The 19546-nt window shown below is 40.1% G+C and overlaps 2 protein-coding genes across 3 annotated transcripts in view; both read left to right on the top strand.

Moving 5' to 3' along the window:
* Positions 1-2721: 2721 nt before the first annotated feature.
* LOC120568280 (cytochrome c oxidase assembly factor 1 homolog) lies at positions 2722-11286 on the top strand. The gene is made up of 5 exons (XM_039815674.1): positions 2722-2805; positions 4483-4590; positions 5880-6031; positions 7549-7625; positions 10920-11286. Exons 1-5 carry the CDS (start codon positions 2799-2801, stop codon positions 11047-11049), a joined length of 474 nt encoding a protein of 157 aa, XP_039671608.1. The 5' UTR covers positions 2722-2798; the 3' UTR covers positions 11050-11286.
* Positions 11287-14617: 3331 nt separating this feature from the next.
* Positions 14618-19546, top strand: part of ccr12a (chemokine (C-C motif) receptor 12a) — a 6661-nt gene continuing 1732 nt past the window's right edge. Inside the window, exons 1-2 of one of the 2 annotated variants that reach the window (XM_039815671.1) lie at positions 14618-15391; positions 18365-18434. In XM_039815671.1, coding sequence (XP_039671605.1) covers positions 18422-18434 — 13 coding nt within the window. In that variant the 5' untranslated portion in view covers positions 14618-15391; positions 18365-18421. The remainder of the gene's footprint in view (positions 15392-18364; positions 18435-19546) is intronic. The other variant, XM_039815672.1, reaches the window with a different exon arrangement.

Below are 19546 nucleotides of genomic sequence, written 5' to 3'. Positions count from 1 at the left end.
TTGCCTCCAGCCTGAAAATAAACAACAAGAGCTTTGCTATTAAAATGTGAAAAGGTGAAGTGAAAAACATGCAGCTGTTACTTGCATCTATTCTGACTAAAACCAAAGGATACAGCCAATGGCCAAGTGTGACTTTGCTCAAGATGCAAAGGCGTTATACTGTCAGCTATTCCATCAATCAATAGATGATCTCTCGCAAGTTGACAAACAGCCATGTATATGGACTCTTCCAGTCTCTCCACTGCTGGCTGTTCCAATTTAACGGGAGAGAGGAGCATATGCAGAGAGGAGCATATGCTCCTCTCTGCATTTGCTCCTGTCAGCTCGTCAGAGGCCTCAGGGGTTAGGATGTTACCACCACCATCTTCAGCCAGAGAGGACATTATTTCTTCAGCTACTTCTTGCGTTGTCACCCCGGGGGGAGGTGTGCCAACAGGGATTGCAGCAGGTGAATCAGTCGTGCTAACGTCATTTTCTTAGTCAAAACCTAAATGATTGCCATGGTTATATGCTAACTGCAGAATGGATTTCAAGTTTCAAGACTTTGCACGCCGATTAATGGCCTCCAACATTTATATTTTTTCTAGGAATCTTTGAGTTAACACGTAGGCCTACTAAACATGAGTTGAATTTGAACCGCAGCGCCACCACGCCTTGGTGCTGATGACAAGAACAGCATGTATAGTTATCTTTATTGAAGTGAATCAGGTTTAAATCGCCGTCATACATGAATGAATGATATCTTTGCAATTTTACACATAATAATAATCCACGATCATCACATTACACAAAACTGAAATTGCACATCAAAATGACACAGACAGCCCCCCAATCACGTTTTCAGGAGAGCCCATGTCTTATTAAGGGGAGCCAAGCTTCCCAGTATAGTTCACACCATGGTGGGGAGTAGCAACATGCTAGTTCCCTGACATAATTGCGTTGCAAACAAACTCAGACATATTGTGGTTCCAATGACGGGGTTATCCGGTTGTAAAGTGTCTATATGTCAGTAACGTTTTGAAATTAGCACTTCGCCAGCAAGCAGCACTTTAGGCAGTTGTGCTAAAGTTTGCTTGCTAACATAACATAAACTGACTGGCAGACACCTCGCAAATAACCTCAGACTTATTTCCTGGTTACAGTAACTATAGGTCAATGGATTTTACTGTGACTATTTCTCGATACTTTTTTACAAAATCTAAGCAAGAAAAGGCCAAACAAATAAGATTAATTCTGCACCAAGGCTGAATTTCGGGAAAGAGACTTCAGGAACAGTATTAGGGGACCACTAAGGCCTATATAAAAGAGACTTCAGATACAGTATTAGGGGACCACTAAGGCCTATATAAAAGAGACTTCAGATACAGTATTAGGGGACCACTAAGGTCTATATAAAAGAGACTTCAGATACAGTATTAGGGGACCACTAAGGTCTATATAAAAGAGACTTCAGATACAGTTTTAGGGGACCACTAAGGTCTATATAAAAGAGACTTCAGATACAGTATTAGGGGACCACTAAGGCCTATATAAAAGAGACTTCAGATACAGTATTAGGGGACCACTAAGGCCTATATAAAAGAGACTTCAGATTAGGGGACCACTAAGGCCTATATAAAAGAGACTTCAGATACAGTATTAGGGGACCACTAAGGTCTATATAAAAGAGACTTCAGATACAGTATTAGGGGACCACTAAGGCCTATATAAAAGAGACTTCAGATACAGTATTAGGGGACCACTAAGGCCTATATAAAAGAGACTTCAGATTAGGGGACCACTAAGGCCTATATAAAAGAGACTTCAGATACAGTATTAGGGGACCACTAAGGTCTATATAAAAGAGACTTCAGATACAGTATTAGGGGACCACTAAGGCCTATATAAAAGAGACTTCAGATACAGTATTAGGGGACCACTAAGGCCTATATAAAAGAGACTTCAGATTAGGGGACCACTAAGGTCTATATAAAAGAGACTTCAGATACAGTATTAGGGGAAAGGTCTATATAAAAGCATCCAAAGAGCACCATGTCATGGGACCTTTAAGGCTTTCTTCTTCACAAAACGTGTCGGAAATGTGGTGTAATTGGTAGCGATGCTGTATGACAATACACCTCAGAAATCATCACATTTTTGTATACATTTTTATTCATTTACATTAGTAAGCTACAGGACAGCGTCTTTCAAAACATGACCTGCGCGAAAGAGAGTAAAAAAAAAAACCGTGTCATGCATAGATATATATAAAGGCCTTTATTATGTATATATGGTGTCATGTACCCAGGCACTTCTGAAAATGCACATATCAAACCAAACTGACGCCCATATTAAGATACCGATGGTCTTACTGCTCAAAACTCACTTGTTTCAATTGGCCTATCCATAATTTACTTATCTTGTTTGTTTGTTTGTTTCTTTCTTTCTTTCTTTTGTTTGTAAAGCGTCTTTGAGTTCCATGTAAAGCGCTATATAAAACTTATGTATTATTATTATTATTATATATATACATACATAGGGTCAGAGCATATAAAACATGTTTAGGAGTAACCTATGCTGCACGGCTAACCTGTCCCAACCATTGACATATGGATGCATCATGCATGCATTAAGAGAACACCATTGTCCCAACTTCAAAGGATGAAATCAAAACAGTGATACTCGACGCCGCTTGCCTGCTTAAAACATGGCGGGACATGCCTGACTAATAATGCAGCGCACCCTCATCCAATTGGCGACAATCTGTGTGACGTATACGGATGTAAACAGAGCAGAGCAGAGTCGTCCTACCGCCGTGCATGCAAGGTGAGAATGTTTTAAAAATGTTGTTTCAAGTGAGCTGAAAATGTAGGCACAATACTGATAATAGTTAAAGTAGCTCGTAATGCACGAATGCATGCAGTGGTTTGTAACGTTATCTGTGACGTTAAATCGGTATATGTGACTAATTTACCAGCAGTAACGTTATGTATTTGTACTTATTTTTCAATAGCAACATTTTTGTGAATCTCAACTATTTGTGTGCAGATCAGTGAATGGACACGGAGCGCTAATAGTCGTGTGTGTGTGTGTGTGTGTGTGTGTGTGTGTGTGTGTGTGTGTGTGTGTGTGTGTGTGTGTGTGTGTGTGTGTGTGTGTGTGTGTGTGTGTAAGTCTACCCCTATAAAAAAAAATAAGACCAAGTGTACAATACAGGAGAATAATTAATACAAATAATTTCCTTAATGTAATTAAATATATTAAATTGACCACTGTGCCGGAAATTAAGTATTGGATTGCTCAAACTGTTATGGGGGTGCAGGGGAGGACCCCCAGACCCCCTGGTTATAATGTGTTACTACAAATGTTTAAACCAGACCTACGCTCTTGCCATGACATATGGCCGTATGAATAACCATACCATGAAACCAAGTGGCTGCACTATGGCTTAGGTCTGTCCTTTTTAATGGGGTGAACGAACATGTCTCTTGTTTTATATACTTACAAATAATTTAGATCACTTTGTATAGAACGTTTTCCACTTTGGCATTAAAGAGTCTCTCGATCACTTTAAAAAAGTCACTTTAAATTTACTTTGATTCAGTGTTGTAAAAAATAACAAAAAACATGCAATCTTCCATGTGCAGTTAATACTTTTTATATGAGCTGTATCTGGCTTTTCTGTTTTGGTTTGTATAATTGGAGATACAGTGAGTGTATATATATATATATATACCATAGACAAGACTCACCTAGACTAATTATCTGGTATGACACCAGGCTTCAAAGTTAGCACCAACTACCAGCCAAATGCTGGTAAAATATGCAAGGGGCTGGTAGATTTCCTTTACTCACCAGCCATTAAAAACAATGGTAATCTATTGAGTGGCTAGTCAAATTTAAACATTAACTAGCACTTTGGCTGGTGAACGAAATGACGCTTATAGGACACGGTTTATTCTCCACTAATTGTCTGACCTTCAACCACTGGGGGTCAGCATAGGAAAGATCTTCAGCTACTGCTGAGTTGCTTTTTCAGTGCCCCAAACTCAATATGTATGAAGGAACTACAATTCATTATGTGCAGTATCATTACTCATTGAATATGATCACCACTATTGGGCAATATTCAAATTATGTGCAATAACCCACACTGCATATCGCACTGAAACCATTTTTTTTTATATATATATATGTATAAAACGTCCCAGAACTGTGCACCTTATCCCCCTTTTTTTTTAATTTTTTTGCACTACTTATTTTATTCCATGTTGTTATATTTATTTTACGTACATGTTGTCACTGGAAAAGGATTTGCTTTTAATCTAAATGTACATGTGTATAATGACAATAAAAGTAATTCTATTCTATTCACTCTCCAGTGATAAAGAATGTATTCTCAGTTACTTATGACATGAGAACCATTTCATTGCAAAAACAGTCAGGAAAGTGTTCCCAGCATGCATTATTCCCAGTAAACTGACCGCCCGTGTGGCCTTATAGGGAAGGAAGCGAAGATGAGGGTGTCCACCAGTCATCTCCAGCAGCTCGCCATCTTCACAACCGTGCTGACCGGGGGTGGGATCGGCACCATGTACTATCTGCAGCAGAGTGAGTACAAATGGGGTGTGAATGACAGCCTGGTGTGCCTCTAGTGTTTGAGTTTGTATGTGAGAAAGGGGGTTTAGGGCATGCGCAGACCATAGAAAGGGAAGCGATGACTCGCCACAGGGGTTGTGCGGCCGTGTGTGCATCACTTAAATGGCCTATTTGTATGACTGTTGTTTGTGTTATTTATTCCCCAAATCTGGAACAAGTAGACTTTATATTTCACAATTATTGTTTTCTGAGAAAGATAGATAGATAGATAGATAGATAGATAGATAGATAGATAGATAGATAGTCTTTATTGTCCACTGGGGAAATTTGTTTTCACAGTCTGTACAGGGCCTTACATGCATACACATACAGTAAACATAGACCCCTTCATCCCAATCACCCTGTAATGCACAGGTCCCTCCAGTCCGTTCCACTGGCACCCCTTGTGGGCAGCATGCAACATATTAGTAACACACACACATTACAGTCACCGCTGGGGAGCTTCATTTAGGGATGATATGGCAGAAGGTACAAAACCCTTAGGCTACTGTAGCGGACCCGTCTCCAGGCTGAGGACCTGTATCTGCGTCCTGATGGAAGCAGTGTGAAAAAGGGGTAGAGGGGATGACTGGGGTGATGCGCAATTTGTCTGAAGAGAACAGTCAGCTGTTACACAAACTCCTGAGAAGTTCAGTGCTTGTGTTTCCTTTTTGTTTTTACCCTCAAAGGGTTTTAAAACTTTCTTGTGGCAGTGATAGAGGCAGTGGTGTTTCCTGTTTACTATAAGGGACTGTCACACCGCCTGAAAACAGACTGACAGGTCTGATTGCTGGTTATGTGAGTAGTCCCCGCAGGACGACGTTGGGTTGCGTCTCTCCAAATGTTGAATCAGTCTCAACTTTTCACCGCAGGATGACCAGCGCTGTGTGTGTGTGTGTGTGTGTGTGTGTGTGTGTGTGTGTGTGTGTGTGTGTGTGTGTGTGTGTGTGTGTGTGTGTGTGTGTGTGTGTGTGTGTGTGTGTGTGTGTGTGTGTGTGTGTGTGTGTGTGTGTGAATGCAGCCTTCAACTTCTGTCAGAGTTGCTACATGTCAACTAACCGTTCAACTGCTCTCATCTTTTTTTTTAGTCCTTAACTGACAGGTGCACTGCTTTCATCTAATAGTTTTTGAACGAGAAGTTCAACTGCTCACAGTCATTACACTTCAACATTTCAACAGTTATTTTAGCACTTTTCACTTATTATTTTATAACCCTCTTCCACTTTTTTGTACCTCTCCCCTCGGTCTACCCATCCAATCAGAGAAGTTTGCTGAGTCAGACTACCACAGACTGGCTCTGCAGAAACTGGAGGCATGTCCAGTTGCCATGGAAAGCCTGGGCGCCCCGCCTTTAAAAGTCCACAACATCCATCTGAGTGACAGAAACAACCGCATAGATCAGCGCACTGCACAGGTACTGTGTTTCGGTCAGCGGTAACCGTACCCGTACCCGTACTGGCGACTGGGCGTCACTGTGCAAATGTTTGTTTTTGCTATCTTGTCCTTGTAATTGTCCTAAACTTCCAAGTTGGATCATTACTGCAATGGGAACACAGGTCACGATGTTTGGACTCAGTAACTCCTCTTATTGTTCTTAATTTAGTTGCCATGCCTCCACTAATATCCTCTCGGAATATGTGTTGGTGTTAAGGCGCTGACACACCAACCCGATTATCGTCCGTCGGCAGGCCCGTATTAAGACAATGTGGTGCCCCTGGGCACTATACCTCAAAGGCCCCCGTCCATGAATATGGATTTATTGCACAAAGTCCTCTGCAAGATATACGAGTTCTAGGAAAAGAAGCGCACACTGTGGACCGGACTTTTACACTTTTACACTCTGCATACTGAATAAACTCACGAAGCGCACCCGCCATGGAGTGTGCTTGAAAAACAAAGAGAAAGGTTGGGCGCAACCAAGTCTCACCACTTCTCATTTTTTTTAGAACAGTTAATATTTTACATTCATCATTATGATAAAAATTTTCGGGGGGTTAAACCGGCCACTTTTGATTATTGTTAAACCCCCCCCCCTCCCCAAAAATGATACATTTGGTGTACTTGTGGACCAACTCAACTCTGACAGATTGGGGAGGGGAGTGATAGTGGTCATGTATTATTGATTTATTTATAATGTATTATTATTGTTGTTCATAAACTAGTAATGTATGGTCTTTCAACAATTTCAAGTGAAAAATATAACAATTTACGGAAAATATTGTTAAAGCTTGTGTCATGTGGTGCCCCCCCACTGGTTGTGAATGGTTGGTGCCCCTGGGCACTGGCCCAAGTGCCCTTATGGATAATCTGGGCCTGTCCTGTCACCGGTCGGTGACTCGAGTCTGTTCGGTGTGTTCCGTGCCGTCGTCAGTCGGAGGAGCCGACGGCGTTCATTTGGGCCGATTTGACTAGTTGAATCGGCCAGTGGGCGGTCGGACTCAATGACCAAGTACAGGAAATGACGAGCGGGGTTGAGCGTGACAAACGCCTCTCAAAACATCTGACGGAAATCTCTTAAACTGACCTTTGTCGATCTGAAATGAAGACACATTCAGCAAGAAGCCGGACCCATGTGACGCGTTCGTCCAATCAGCTGCCGGTTTTAATTTTTTTTTGGGCGACAATACAGATTAGTGCCGCCTGCTGTTATGGAGACGTATTACGTCTCGCGCACGTGCAGAACGTACGCTCCAGTCGGTGTCGCTTCGTTGTGTTCCGAGGTACTCTTTTGGCCAACTCGAGGAGACTGATCAGTCAGACGGCCTCTTCTACCTACGGTCGGCTGTCGGGTTGGTGCGTCAGAGCCTTTACTGATGTTGTGTGGCAGTAGGTCTTTCATATGTTGTGTATCTTTCGTCATTGTGATGAGCTCTGATATCTCTCCACGCTTTACTAAATACTAGATTAATTGGACTTTGCATTGTGTTGCAGATAAAGATCCCTGTGACTGGTTCACAAACTGGAGGTTATCTGTATACGTCTTCAGTCAGAGACCCTGACACCAACAGGTGAGTACATTCTGGTAACACATTTTATCACCTCATTCTGCTCTCAAATTTAAGTTTCTTTAAAGTTTTTTATTTATTTATTTAAATAGCTTGTTTATCAGTTACTTTTTGAAATAACAGGATATTTTTTTTACCCTCTAGCCGTGCATCAATATACAGACTGCCCTGCATACAGCATGGCACAAACCTGGGGTTTCAGTGACTTAGTTTACCGCAACTTCCTGCTTCCTTTGCAGATGTAGATACACAACCACATAAGAAGCATTCTTGGTATTCTAAATTACAAAAGAATCAGAGATCAGAGAAAAAAGATTTATTTCCAAATATAAATACAGAAACAAATAACCACCTACACATCCACTGCATCACATTTATTTAGAAAGACAAGTCTGCCACTTTCAAAGCCGGTTCGCCTGTTACTCCTGTCATTTCCTTCCTCCAAAACCGTGGGGAGGAACAGCAGGAGCAGATGTCAGGAGTTGAGTTTTCATTCAAACAAAAAACTTATGACTGGTGTGTGTTCACTGCATGCCAAATAAATCAGACCACACACGGCCAAGTTGCGTCCTAATCTAGCCTGCTGTATGACCCGTTGCTTATGCAGCAATGTAGCAAATTAGCACGTAAAAGGTTATTTCTTAAACTGAGTCTGGTGCAGTGCTGGCTCCACATAAAACATCCTGGGGGCAGACTGATCTCATAAAGTGGCGTATGTATGACACGCCAATTCGTACGCCCTTTTGGCGTGTTATCAAGACGCATAATCGCTTTTTAGCATGTTTATCAACGCAGTTTGGCTGCCACCAGTGTTCGAATTATACCGTGGCCTTTGGGGGAGCCCTGGGGTGTGCGCTTGCGGCTTACAATGACTTACAAAGTTACATAACCGCTAAGTGTATGCACTATACAGGATTGACCCTATTATACTTTATCAACAGGAATAGCTAGGTCAAACAGCCACCCACAAATAGTCGATAAACAAAGCATCAGGCTGTCTTTCAGATTTCACATGAACAACAGTTAAAGTTACTCAGGCTACCGAAGAATACCAGAATTCCCCCGTTCAATGAAGTGACGCACCCCAAGCTTCCATCCTTAACAAACAGCCACGTATACGGGCTCTTCCAGTCTCTCCACTGCTGGCTGTTCCAATTTAACGGGAGAGATGAGCAAGAGGGGCTAGGATGGTGACCGGCCTCTGACGAGCTGTTACCACCTCCATCTTCAGCCAGAGAGGACGTTATTTCTTCAGCTTCTTCTTGCGTTGCCCCTTATATTTTTCCTACGAATGTCTGAGTTAACAAGTACTAAACGTGAGTTGAATTTGCACCGCAGCGCCGCCACGCCTTGATGCTTATGACACGAATAGCATGTATAGTTATCTTTATTGAAGTGAATCAGGTTTAAATCGCCGTCATGTATGAATGAATCATATTTTAGCAATTTTACACATAATAATCCTAATTTTGCTAATACAAAACTGAAATTGCACGTCAAAGTGACACAAGCATGACCCCAAAATTTCACTAATCACGTTTTCAGGGGAGCCCATGTCTTATTAAGGGGAGCCAAGCTCCCCCTTGCTCCCCCGTAGTTCGCACCCTGGCCGCCACTACATTACGTGTGAATTTTCACCGTAGCGAGTAGTATGGAGGGAGGTTGGTCGGGTGGCGGATGGGTAAAACACAGGACTTTCACCCAGATCACGTCCCGCGTGTGGCGTTTTTTAGCAGGTGTTTTTTTCTATTATTTTTTTAAGCCTTCCCCAGGGTTTCTTACCTAAACCCAACCGTTAATTGTTTTCCTAAGACGTTGGTCACGTTGTGTTTTTGTCGTTTTTTTTTCATGTTTTTGTCGTTTTTTTTGTGTTACTAAAGCCTTTCCTAGTGTTCTTTTCCTAAACCCAACCTTTTTTTGTTTCTTTTTTTTTACACGCGTGTGACGTTCTCGCGAAAGTACGTCCGTCACGTTCTCGCGAAAGTACGTCACGTTCTCGCGAAAGTACGTCACGTTCTCGCGAAAGTACGTCACGTTCTTGCGATAACACGCAACGTGGCGACGCCACGTGGTGTGTATGCTTCCATCCGCTGTATACAGCGTAGACATACACGTGGATAGCTCAAAGTGCGTACAGATAACACGCCATTTGGCTTTAGGAAAGTGGCGTGTATGTTTACGCAAAGTCATGATGTCACGTCGCTGGGGGCTACATTACCTCCAGCAAACTTCAAGGAGAGCAATGAGGGCAAAACAGCATCACAATCTCTTTTTATGTAACTTTAGTTTCATTTTTGTTAGTGGACAATGTATGACAGACATACAGATGGCACCAAACTACATAACGAACAACAATAATATCCTCTATGGCAATTGTATGTATTTGATTGGAAAATAAAGCTATACTGTTACTGTCACACCAAGCATGAGTAGCGGGGGAAAAAACTATGAAAATAAAATCATAATTAAACTGACATGAATAAATAAGGGGGGCTTGTCTCCAGAGTGTCAGCTGGGAACAAATGCAGAATGGGAGTGATCCCAGTGGCATTGATAGAAGAGAAGTAGGAAATGAATGGGTTCCACATCGCCGAGACATTTCTAAAGACTAATTGTTTTCTAAAAAAAGAATGTGCATCAAATGTCAGTCAGTCAGTCAGTCTGACATTTATTTCATTTGTAAAGAATAACATAACATGGATTTTCTGCATTTTCTGCTTTCGGTCTGTTTTGCTAGAAACAGATACAGTATGATGTATTCACCATCAACGGTACCGTATATACAGAAAACATTTAGGTGAATCATTGGTTAAAAAATAAAATTAAAATAAAGATTTTGATTTTGATTTTGGGGAAAATAATCCATTTTAAAAATCGTTGCGAAAGAAATCCCTATACAGATGTGAATAAATTTTTTTCCCCCTCGCCCATTAGGGCTGCACAATATGAGGAAAATATCTTATTGTGATAATTTTTATATCATTATTCTCATTTTCATTTAAAAATATTAAAATTAAGAGTGGGATTTTTGCGAGGATCTGTACCAAACAAAGATTTTTTTTTTCTCTAGTCTGTAGGATACGATTTGTAGGCCGCGGACGTCTCTGCAACACCACAATAATTAATTTGGAATGGTTTGACACATATTTTGCCTGCGATTTGGATATCGCACTAGCCTATATTGCGATTTCGATAAAATCGCGATTAATTGTGCAGCCCTACCGCCCATGTTGTCAGTATAGCATTGCAAGTGCTTGGTATGCACCGTTCCTGAGCCGTGTTTGCCGTTCCCCGCAGGTGGAGTCTGAAACAGGCAGTTCTGAAGCTCAAGGAAGGGCAGATCATCGACCTGCTGAATCCTCCTCCGCCTGCTGCAGCACAGACCCAGGCGCACACACAGGGGGAAGACATGGACCACTGGCACTGACCAACTCCACGCACTAATGAGAACAATGAAAGTGGAAGTCGTCCTGCTCCCACTGGTGTTGAGTCTAATTAACCAAAACAATATGGAAGTATATATTTACCAAATCCTCAACTTTTGAAGAGACAGCATTTACTCGTGACTCTCTCTGTGAGCGTCACTGGGCTTCTAACTGACTGCTCTGGATTGTTTGCTGTCCAGGTTTGGCTTTGATTTAATACAGGCCTGTTGTTGCACTGACCGTTGTATTGCTCTGTAAAGCCATTGCTAGAGTTTTTTTTTTATGAATTAATACATTCCCAGTATGATGTGCCTCGGGTCCAGACATGCACAACCAGGTGAATAATAATCAGATCAGTGTTGAATATATATATATATATATATATATATATATATATATATATATATATATATATATATATATATATATATATATATATATATATATATATATACACACACATACATACAGTGTTTCCTTTATGATTTTGAACTGTATTTTTTGAGTTACTATATAGGCCAACTTTGATCTTGACATAGAGGCTAAGCATTCTGTAGCAAATAACAATAAACCCACTATTAATGACATTATCTTAATGCAGTGTAACTACTTCAGCATGTAAATAATGCACCTATAATACAAACATGAGCGATCGCTATTCTATCGAATCAACAGCCACGTGCAATTTAGCTCGCAGGTGAAGAACACAAACAACGAAAATCACCAGCTAACTTAATTTAAATTTGCAAGACCAGGTTAAATGAACTGACAACATGACTTATACGACTTACAGTTCTCAAGGACGTACACACACCATCTCAACTGGCTAGTTACCCTCGCGTGTCCGCGCTATTCTCTGACATGCACTCTAACAACGCAGCCCTATTTCTGATACCGTGGGGGGGCAGAAATGTTGCCGTGGGGGGCCGCCACGGTCAAATCAACATAGAGGAAACACTGATATATATAATGAATTACCGTCTAGCCATGCATCAATACATGTTTCTATATACAGACTGCCCTGCATACAGCATCACATACCTGTGGTTTCACTGACTTTATTTACCGCAACTTCCTGCTTCCTTTGCAGATAGGCTACACCACCGCAAAGGAAGCAGGTTTGGTTGGGTGATTTTTTCGTTTATCTTATAATCAGGGCCTCAAGTTCACTTTTTTGGCCACTGTGGCAGGTGGATTTCTTTTTTTTTTATGATATAGCCCTATCCACTACCCATTTTACCCTCAGTCGTGACCGTTTCAAATGAGCCATAAAGAGAACTTAGGTACAATACACAGATGTGGGCAAAGAGGAAGTCCAAAGGAAACTGTGTGCAGATAAGATGTGTTTCGTTTTTACCCAGAGGTGTTTTGCACTTCTTCCACATTCTATCACTTCTCGTCTTCTGAGCGAGGTTATAAGAAAAGTGTCTGCCGAGTTATTTTTTAATTGTGTTAAGAGCACAGTGTTATACGCGCACACAATCCAACCGCGTGGGTTGATCGTAACAACCGACAATAACATTTATTGTATTCTTGGCGGTGAAAAGGCGTAAGGAGGAAGGACGGCGGGGTGGATGGCTCCAAAAAACACAGTCAACTGTCTGACTGAAAGTCAACTGTCACTTTACTGAATTTTACGGACCTCATTCTGTGATGCAATGATGTCCTTATTTTAGTAGTTTTATGTGACTTATTTTATTTATCTTATACCTTATGTTTTAAGTATTTGTGTTGCCTAAACTTAACTAGTTATGCTTCAAAACGTTAACTACGTGTTTAAGCAGCGCCCACTACGTTAAATAGATATAAAACTGGCACCGTGCGGTGGTAAATAGAACGGTTGTATGTGTCGATTTCGAGTCTTTGAAATCGATTTGGGCATCGATCTCTCTTTAATGTGCTCATATTATGCTCATTTTCGGGTGCATAATTGTATTTAGAGGTTGTACCAGAATAGGTTTGTGGTTTAATTTTCAAAAAACATATTTTTGTCGTACTGCACATTGCTGCAGCTCCTCTTTTCCCCCTGTGTGTTGAGCTCTCTGTTTTAGCTACAGTGTGAGACATTCTGTTGAGACTCACTTCTGTTCCATCTTTGTTGGGAGTCGCACATGTGCAGTAGCTAGGTAAGGACTACTAGCCAGTCAGAAGCAGAGTATGAGGGCGTGCCATGCTAGCAGCTAGGCGAGCATTTGGTGAACAGTGTTTTCTGTTGGAGATGGTAAGTCCCTTTGGGGTGGACTTTGGGCTTTTTCACTTTGTAAACCTATAACATGCACAATATAATAAGGGAAAGGGAAAAAGCCAAAAAGAATAGTATGAGCATTTTAAGACATCAATGTAAGTCCAACTGAAATTACATCCTATCACATGTCCTGTTTTGAACAGCTTAAAAACTTGGCTGTAGGGCGCACGGATAGCTCTGTTGGTAGAGCGGGCGCCCATATATAGAGGAGGTTTACTCCTCAACGCAGCGGGCCTGGGTTCGACTCCGACCTGCGGCCCTTTGCTGCATGTCACTCCCCCTCTCTCTCTCTTCCCCTTTCATGTCTTCTGTTGTCCTGTCAATAAAGGCCTGTTTGTTTTCAGCTGGTAAGCCACAGTTACAGTTTCTTTACATTGTCGTCTGCCAGATAAGCTGTAAATAAAACACGTATAGTGACACCCCCACTCGGAGGTTTGGGGGTTAAAGGAGCATTTCTGATACATTGCCAAAGATTCAGAAGGGGTTTAGGAAGTGACTACTGTGTAACTAGTACACATTTCCTCATTTAAAGTGTCTTCCAGAAATACTTTTGGCATTTGTTCACACTTGGTGGAATACAATAAGCTGTTTTTACTGAACAGGTCAAACATTTTCTCTTAAATATTTCTTAAACTTTAAATCTGCGTTTACTCTGCCTGGAGAAAATGTATACTTTTCTAAAATTGGTGTAAAACCTGAAAAAGAAGGAAACAAATTGCCAAGTGAGCTCTGACCTTGTTCCAGACCCTTATTGTGTTTTTGTCAGCGAATTGGAGTTAATAATAATATGGAATTACTTTTGCAATTTCATCGGCGTTATTGCACAGAAGACAGAATTTAAACATGAACAGAAAGGCACTTTTCAAATAGGAAAGAAGCAAATTCAGTCTTATTTTACCATGTTTACCACACATGAGATACAGTTCCAGCTAAAGCCTAACTGACCGCTGACTGACCAAGAATATTAGCTAACACTTGGAGTTTTCTACATAAGAGTGACATGACACTGTCATGTCACATGAACTGTAGCTCTAACCATAACTTGGCATGACAAAACCGAATGACACGTACTAAAATAGTGTTGTCATAAATGTTTATGACTTGTTTATAATGTTTTATGACACGTTCATGACAGTGTCCTGTCACTCTTTCTTATTTTTTTTATAAATATATTGGGCATTTCTGCCTTTATTGGATAAGAAAGCTGAGATATGAAAGGGGAGAGAGAGGGGGGAAGACATGCAGGAAAACCATCACAGGTCGGACTCAAACCCTGGACCTTCTGCGTCGAGGAATAAACCTCTGCTTATGTGCGCCTGCTCTACCAACTGGGCTAACCGGCAACCACAGTGTCATGTCACTCTTATGTAGAAAACTTCAAGTAAAGTCTAACTGAATAATATTATCTGATTTCCACATAAACCACGCACGCACTCACACGCAAAAATCAACTTTTTCCCAATTGGGGACATGGCTTTTTGTCCCCAAATGGACAAGCTGTCCCCAATAACTGATCCTTAGTCTGAAATGTGTCCCATAAGGTAGCCTAAATCAGGAACACACACACACACACACACACAAAAACATTTCCTGGAGACCTAACCTAGCCATAACATGCACCATTAATTGGTCTTTAGTCTGAAATGTGTCCCAGAAGGTAGCCTAAATCACGCGTGCACACACACACACACACACACACAACACACACACACACACACACACACAAGCACACAAACACATTTCCTGGAGACCTACCCTAACCATAACAATCCAAAAATCAACTTTTTTCCCAATTGGGGACATGGGTTTTTGTCCCCAATTGGACAAGCTGTCCCCCATTAACTGCTCTTTAGTCTGAAATGTGTCCCATAAGGTAGCCTAAATCAGGAACACACACACACACACACACACACACAAACTCACAGACACTAAAACAACAACACATTAGTGTGTTGTAGGACAGCCCCTTTAGCAGATGCCTCTCTTTGTCACCTAAACTCTTGAGCTCAGTGAGCTGCATTGATCACTCCAGAGACGCTCGGGGCTTCCTTGTGTTCCTCATTGTCCTCCTCTCACTGCGCTCCTGCAAATCTGCACTGGTGAGTTCATGCAGCCTTTTATGGCAGTAACTTCAAGAGTCTTTTTTTGTTTGTTTGCTTGATTTGAATCGAATTGAGGTATTAATAAAGTACTTCATTATTTACAGTGATCTGTATTTAACACTATGCTTCTCTATGAAATGTACATATATATGCATATTTTGCTGGTTAAATCTAAAACTGGCATATTTATGGTTATTTGTCAACTGCACAGTGAGGATGAGGTGTCTCTTTAAATGTTAGATAACATCAGATCAAAGAGAGCACTAGTAGTTAAGGGCTAGACTTTCAACTTCATACAAAATACTGAAATGACTCATGATATGAAACTAACCATAATAGTTTGTCGCAGTGACAAGCAATAATGTGATTCAACTTCAGTCTTATCAGCTGATGTGAAGCTGCAGAAATTCAGGTTTCTACTTTGATGAAAAAAAAAATAACAATAACACATCTATACTACTGTAGGTCATTACGAATAACAATAAAAAAAAAAAACATTGACCCTGTGACATAAAGATAAAACTGCTGAGTAGTAATAATGCAAAAGCACACATGCAAAAATGATAGGCCTATATATTTTTTGAGGTATTTTATTTAAAATCTTCTGATTGCAAATACCATTGTGTGCATATTTGCTACTGATGATATGATATAAAAGACTAGGATAGTTACGTTTTACAGGATGAATGGACACAATTGAGTTGTTTAAATTTAGGACAGCATCAGAAAAAAACACTTTTTAATAATAGAAAAACAAACTTTTTTATCTTTTGAATTAGAGAAGAGCCTGATACAGTTTATTAGACCTTAGAAAATACACAAATAGCATTACTACAGATGATAAGCAATACACTTATTATAAAAAGAAAACCAATCAATAACTGCATCATTACTAAATGCTGTTTCTTCAACATTTCAAAACAGATGATGAACATTGATAATGATGATGATGCAACTGGTCTTGACTCTTGAGTCAGGAAACGAGCCACTGAGCTCCTTTTAATTAACTTTCAACGAAATACACAGGACATAACACCCAAGCTGCTTGACCAAACTTCTTTGAAATTCTACTCTAGTTCCGAGTTAAACCATTTAAACCCCATTTGGTTAGCTGACGTTGACTCATTTCTGGGAATATAAGTATAAGTATTTCACACCAGTTGAGAGAGTCAGGACTTTTTTTTTTCCTGCTCAGTCTGCAGTTTCTGTTCTTCATTTTTGAGAGCGTAATAAAAAGTATCAACACAAGTTGACAGACAACGCGTCATTGGTTTAACTGGAAGTTATTTCATAACACCAGCCTGTACTGTTATTCTTTAAATGCAGTTAGTCTCGGGGATGTTATGTTGCTTGGATACTCATTAGTGTTCAACACAGTAACAGCTGCTTCATCTTCATCTTCCTGTCTCAATGTGCCACATTGTCAGCATAAACACAACCTCTGCTCACACCTTTGTGCAAATGCAAATACATCCAAAATAACTGCATGAAAGCTACATCTGCCTTAGCGCTGGCTTTGCACCTGCAGGAAAATTGAGTCCATGGAGTTGGAAGACCAAAGGGTTACTTACTGTAACACCCTATTGTTGAGACATCCAAAAAGCAGTGGTACATAGAGACAAAGTTTTGAGTTTATGAAGCAGCCTGAATTGAATTGTTGTTGAACGATATAATCCGAAAATGCACATGTGTACCAAAAGTTTGAAATATTTACAGTATTAAAGGTCATTAAAAACAACCAAAAACGTAAGTAGCAGTACTAATATCACACTATAAAAATACTCTGTTACAAGTACAAGTATTGCATTGAAAACTTTACTTAAAGGTGCAGTAGGTAAGACTTATAAAACTAACTTTCTGTCATATTTGCTGAAAATGACCCTATGTTCCACTACATGAAGCAGGTCATTTAAAAAAGAAATCTGGCTCCTCTGGCACCACCTACAGCCTGTAGTATGATTTGCAAAAATCCATCACAAATGCACCAATCAGGGCCAGGGGGGAGGGGGGGAGGTGTCTAACTGCGTGTCAATCACTGCTCATGCACGTGCATTTATTCTCCCTTGTGGGGGGGGGGGGGCTTAGGAGACCGTTTTGGGGTTTAGTGGAAAGGGGGGAGGTACTGAGAAGTTGTCAATGTTCAAATCTTTTGGCTAAGTCCTGGATCTTCACAATCCTCCCTACTGCACCTTTAAGTAAAAGTATCATCAGGGAAAGGTACTTAAAGTATTACAAATAAAAGTACTCAATGCAGAAAAATCCTCAATATAGAAACTGGAAACAAGCAGAACAGTTCTGTCTATTAACTAGTGCGTAACGTTTTGATATTAATGAACATTAATATCAGGGAGGGGGAGCGGCAATGCGCGGTCACGGAAGGCTTGTATCATGTAGACACACCAACAGTTTTGTTGTCATTACTTAGAAATCCTCATTGGGGCGACAGAAACTACGCATTATAGTAAAAAACATATTTTATGCGTTTTGTTTTGTGTGCAAAAATCTTAATGTGTAAAGTAACTGGTAACTAAAACTGTCAGATTAATGTAGTGGAGTAAAAAGTACAAGATTTCCCTCTGAGATGTAGCGGAGTAGAAGTAGAAATTGGCTTGAAAAGAAAAGACTCAAGTAAAGTAAAAGTACCTTAAATTTGTGGTATAAAGACACCCAGGTTTGAGTGTATAGAGCAGCCTAAATTGAATTGTTGTTGAACGATATAATCTGAAAAGGAACATATGTACCAAAAGATAAGAAAAAATAAAAATAAAAAAATAATATATATATATATTAAAGGTCATAAAAGACAACAACAAAACAGCATTCTGGTCTTCATCAATGTGTTCTCTAAAACAATGGGCCTCATTCACCAAACGATCTTCAGAACAAATTTGTTCTTAAACCCCACTTAAGCAGTTTTCATGTAGATTCTGGCACTTACCAATGTTTTCTTATTTTGGGATTTGTTCTTAGGTAAGAACAGAATCTACGCACACTCAAGAGCACTTTTACGCACAATTGAGATCTGACATGTTTGCGCAAAGTAAGTAGTTATACCATTTTCGGCCGTTCTAATTTAAAATGTAATATTTCTCTCCAATTTTGTAACTAATCTTTTTCATTATTTTACACATAATTATATGTACTTGTTTTAATAATAAACTTAAACTTCTGCTCATTTGTAAAGCACTTTGAATTGCCATTGTGTATGAATTGTGCTAGGCCTATACAAATAAACTTGCCTTGCTTTGCCTTCAATTAAAATCAATTATGTTAACGGGGGAACCCTGCCATCCAATAATAAGTGATTGATCATGCTATTTATACACCCAAAGTGTGCATATTTCTGCAGACTAGGACTACCACACAATGGCGTATTTCTTTTTGTATGCCTTTTCTTTTTTACTTCATCAGTTCTGCGCCCTTTTGCGGATACACCTGCGAACAATTCTGCTGTTTAAGAACACGTATCAGACGTAGACTTACTTACGTAGACTTTTCTTAGGAACTTAACTTAGGAACAAATTTAAGAAAAAAAAACGTAGGAAGATATTGGTGAATGAGGCCCATTGAGTTTCCTTGACCAAGGGGCTACTAGATGTTGATGATTTGGCCACCCGTCTTCTTTGTTGTATGTGAGGGTTGCGCTGAAGTCCAGTTCATCTCACTGTATGTGATAAGGACCAGTTTTGTTGTACGTAGAGATGTTCCGATACCGATACCAGTATCAGAAAAGCCTCCGATACTGCCTAAAATGCTGGTATTGGTATCAGCAAGTACTGGAGTTTATACACCGATTACCACATCATTTACCGTAGCCCAGAATAAAATCTACTTTGAAGTAGTTTAAGTTCTTTTTGCATACTAGAATAGAATGCCTTTTATTGTCATTATAACCATGTACAACAAGATTGAAGCAACTCCTTTTCTAGTGTCAACATGTACGTAAGAGTAATGTAACAACATGGAATAAAATAAGTAGTGTATATATATAAAGATAAATATGGTTTGTATACAGTGTGATACGCAATGTGAAATAATGATATTGCACAGTAATGAAATTGCACAGAATTATCAGTGTTATCAAAAGTATTAAATATGAAATATTGCACAGTAGGTGGGTAGAAGAAAGTCCGGGGATTGGGCGTAATACTG

This window comes from Perca fluviatilis, chromosome 11 (assembly GCF_010015445.1).
Source record: "Perca fluviatilis chromosome 11, GENO_Pfluv_1.0, whole genome shotgun sequence".
NCBI lineage: Eukaryota > Metazoa > Chordata > Actinopteri > Perciformes > Percidae > Perca > Perca fluviatilis.
The sequence above is the reverse complement of the archived record's forward strand: the minus strand, read 5'-3'. Positions and strand labels throughout refer to the sequence as shown.

Coding starts and splice junctions, on each gene's coding strand:
- LOC120568280 (XM_039815674.1), top strand. Junction 4,591..5,879: donor CATGTACTATCTGCAGCAGA/GTGAGTACAAAT, acceptor CCATCCAATCAG/AGAAGTTTGCTGAGTCAGAC. Junction 6,032..7,548: donor TAGATCAGCGCACTGCACAG/GTACTGTGTTTC, acceptor ATTGTGTTGCAG/ATAAAGATCCCTGTGACTGG.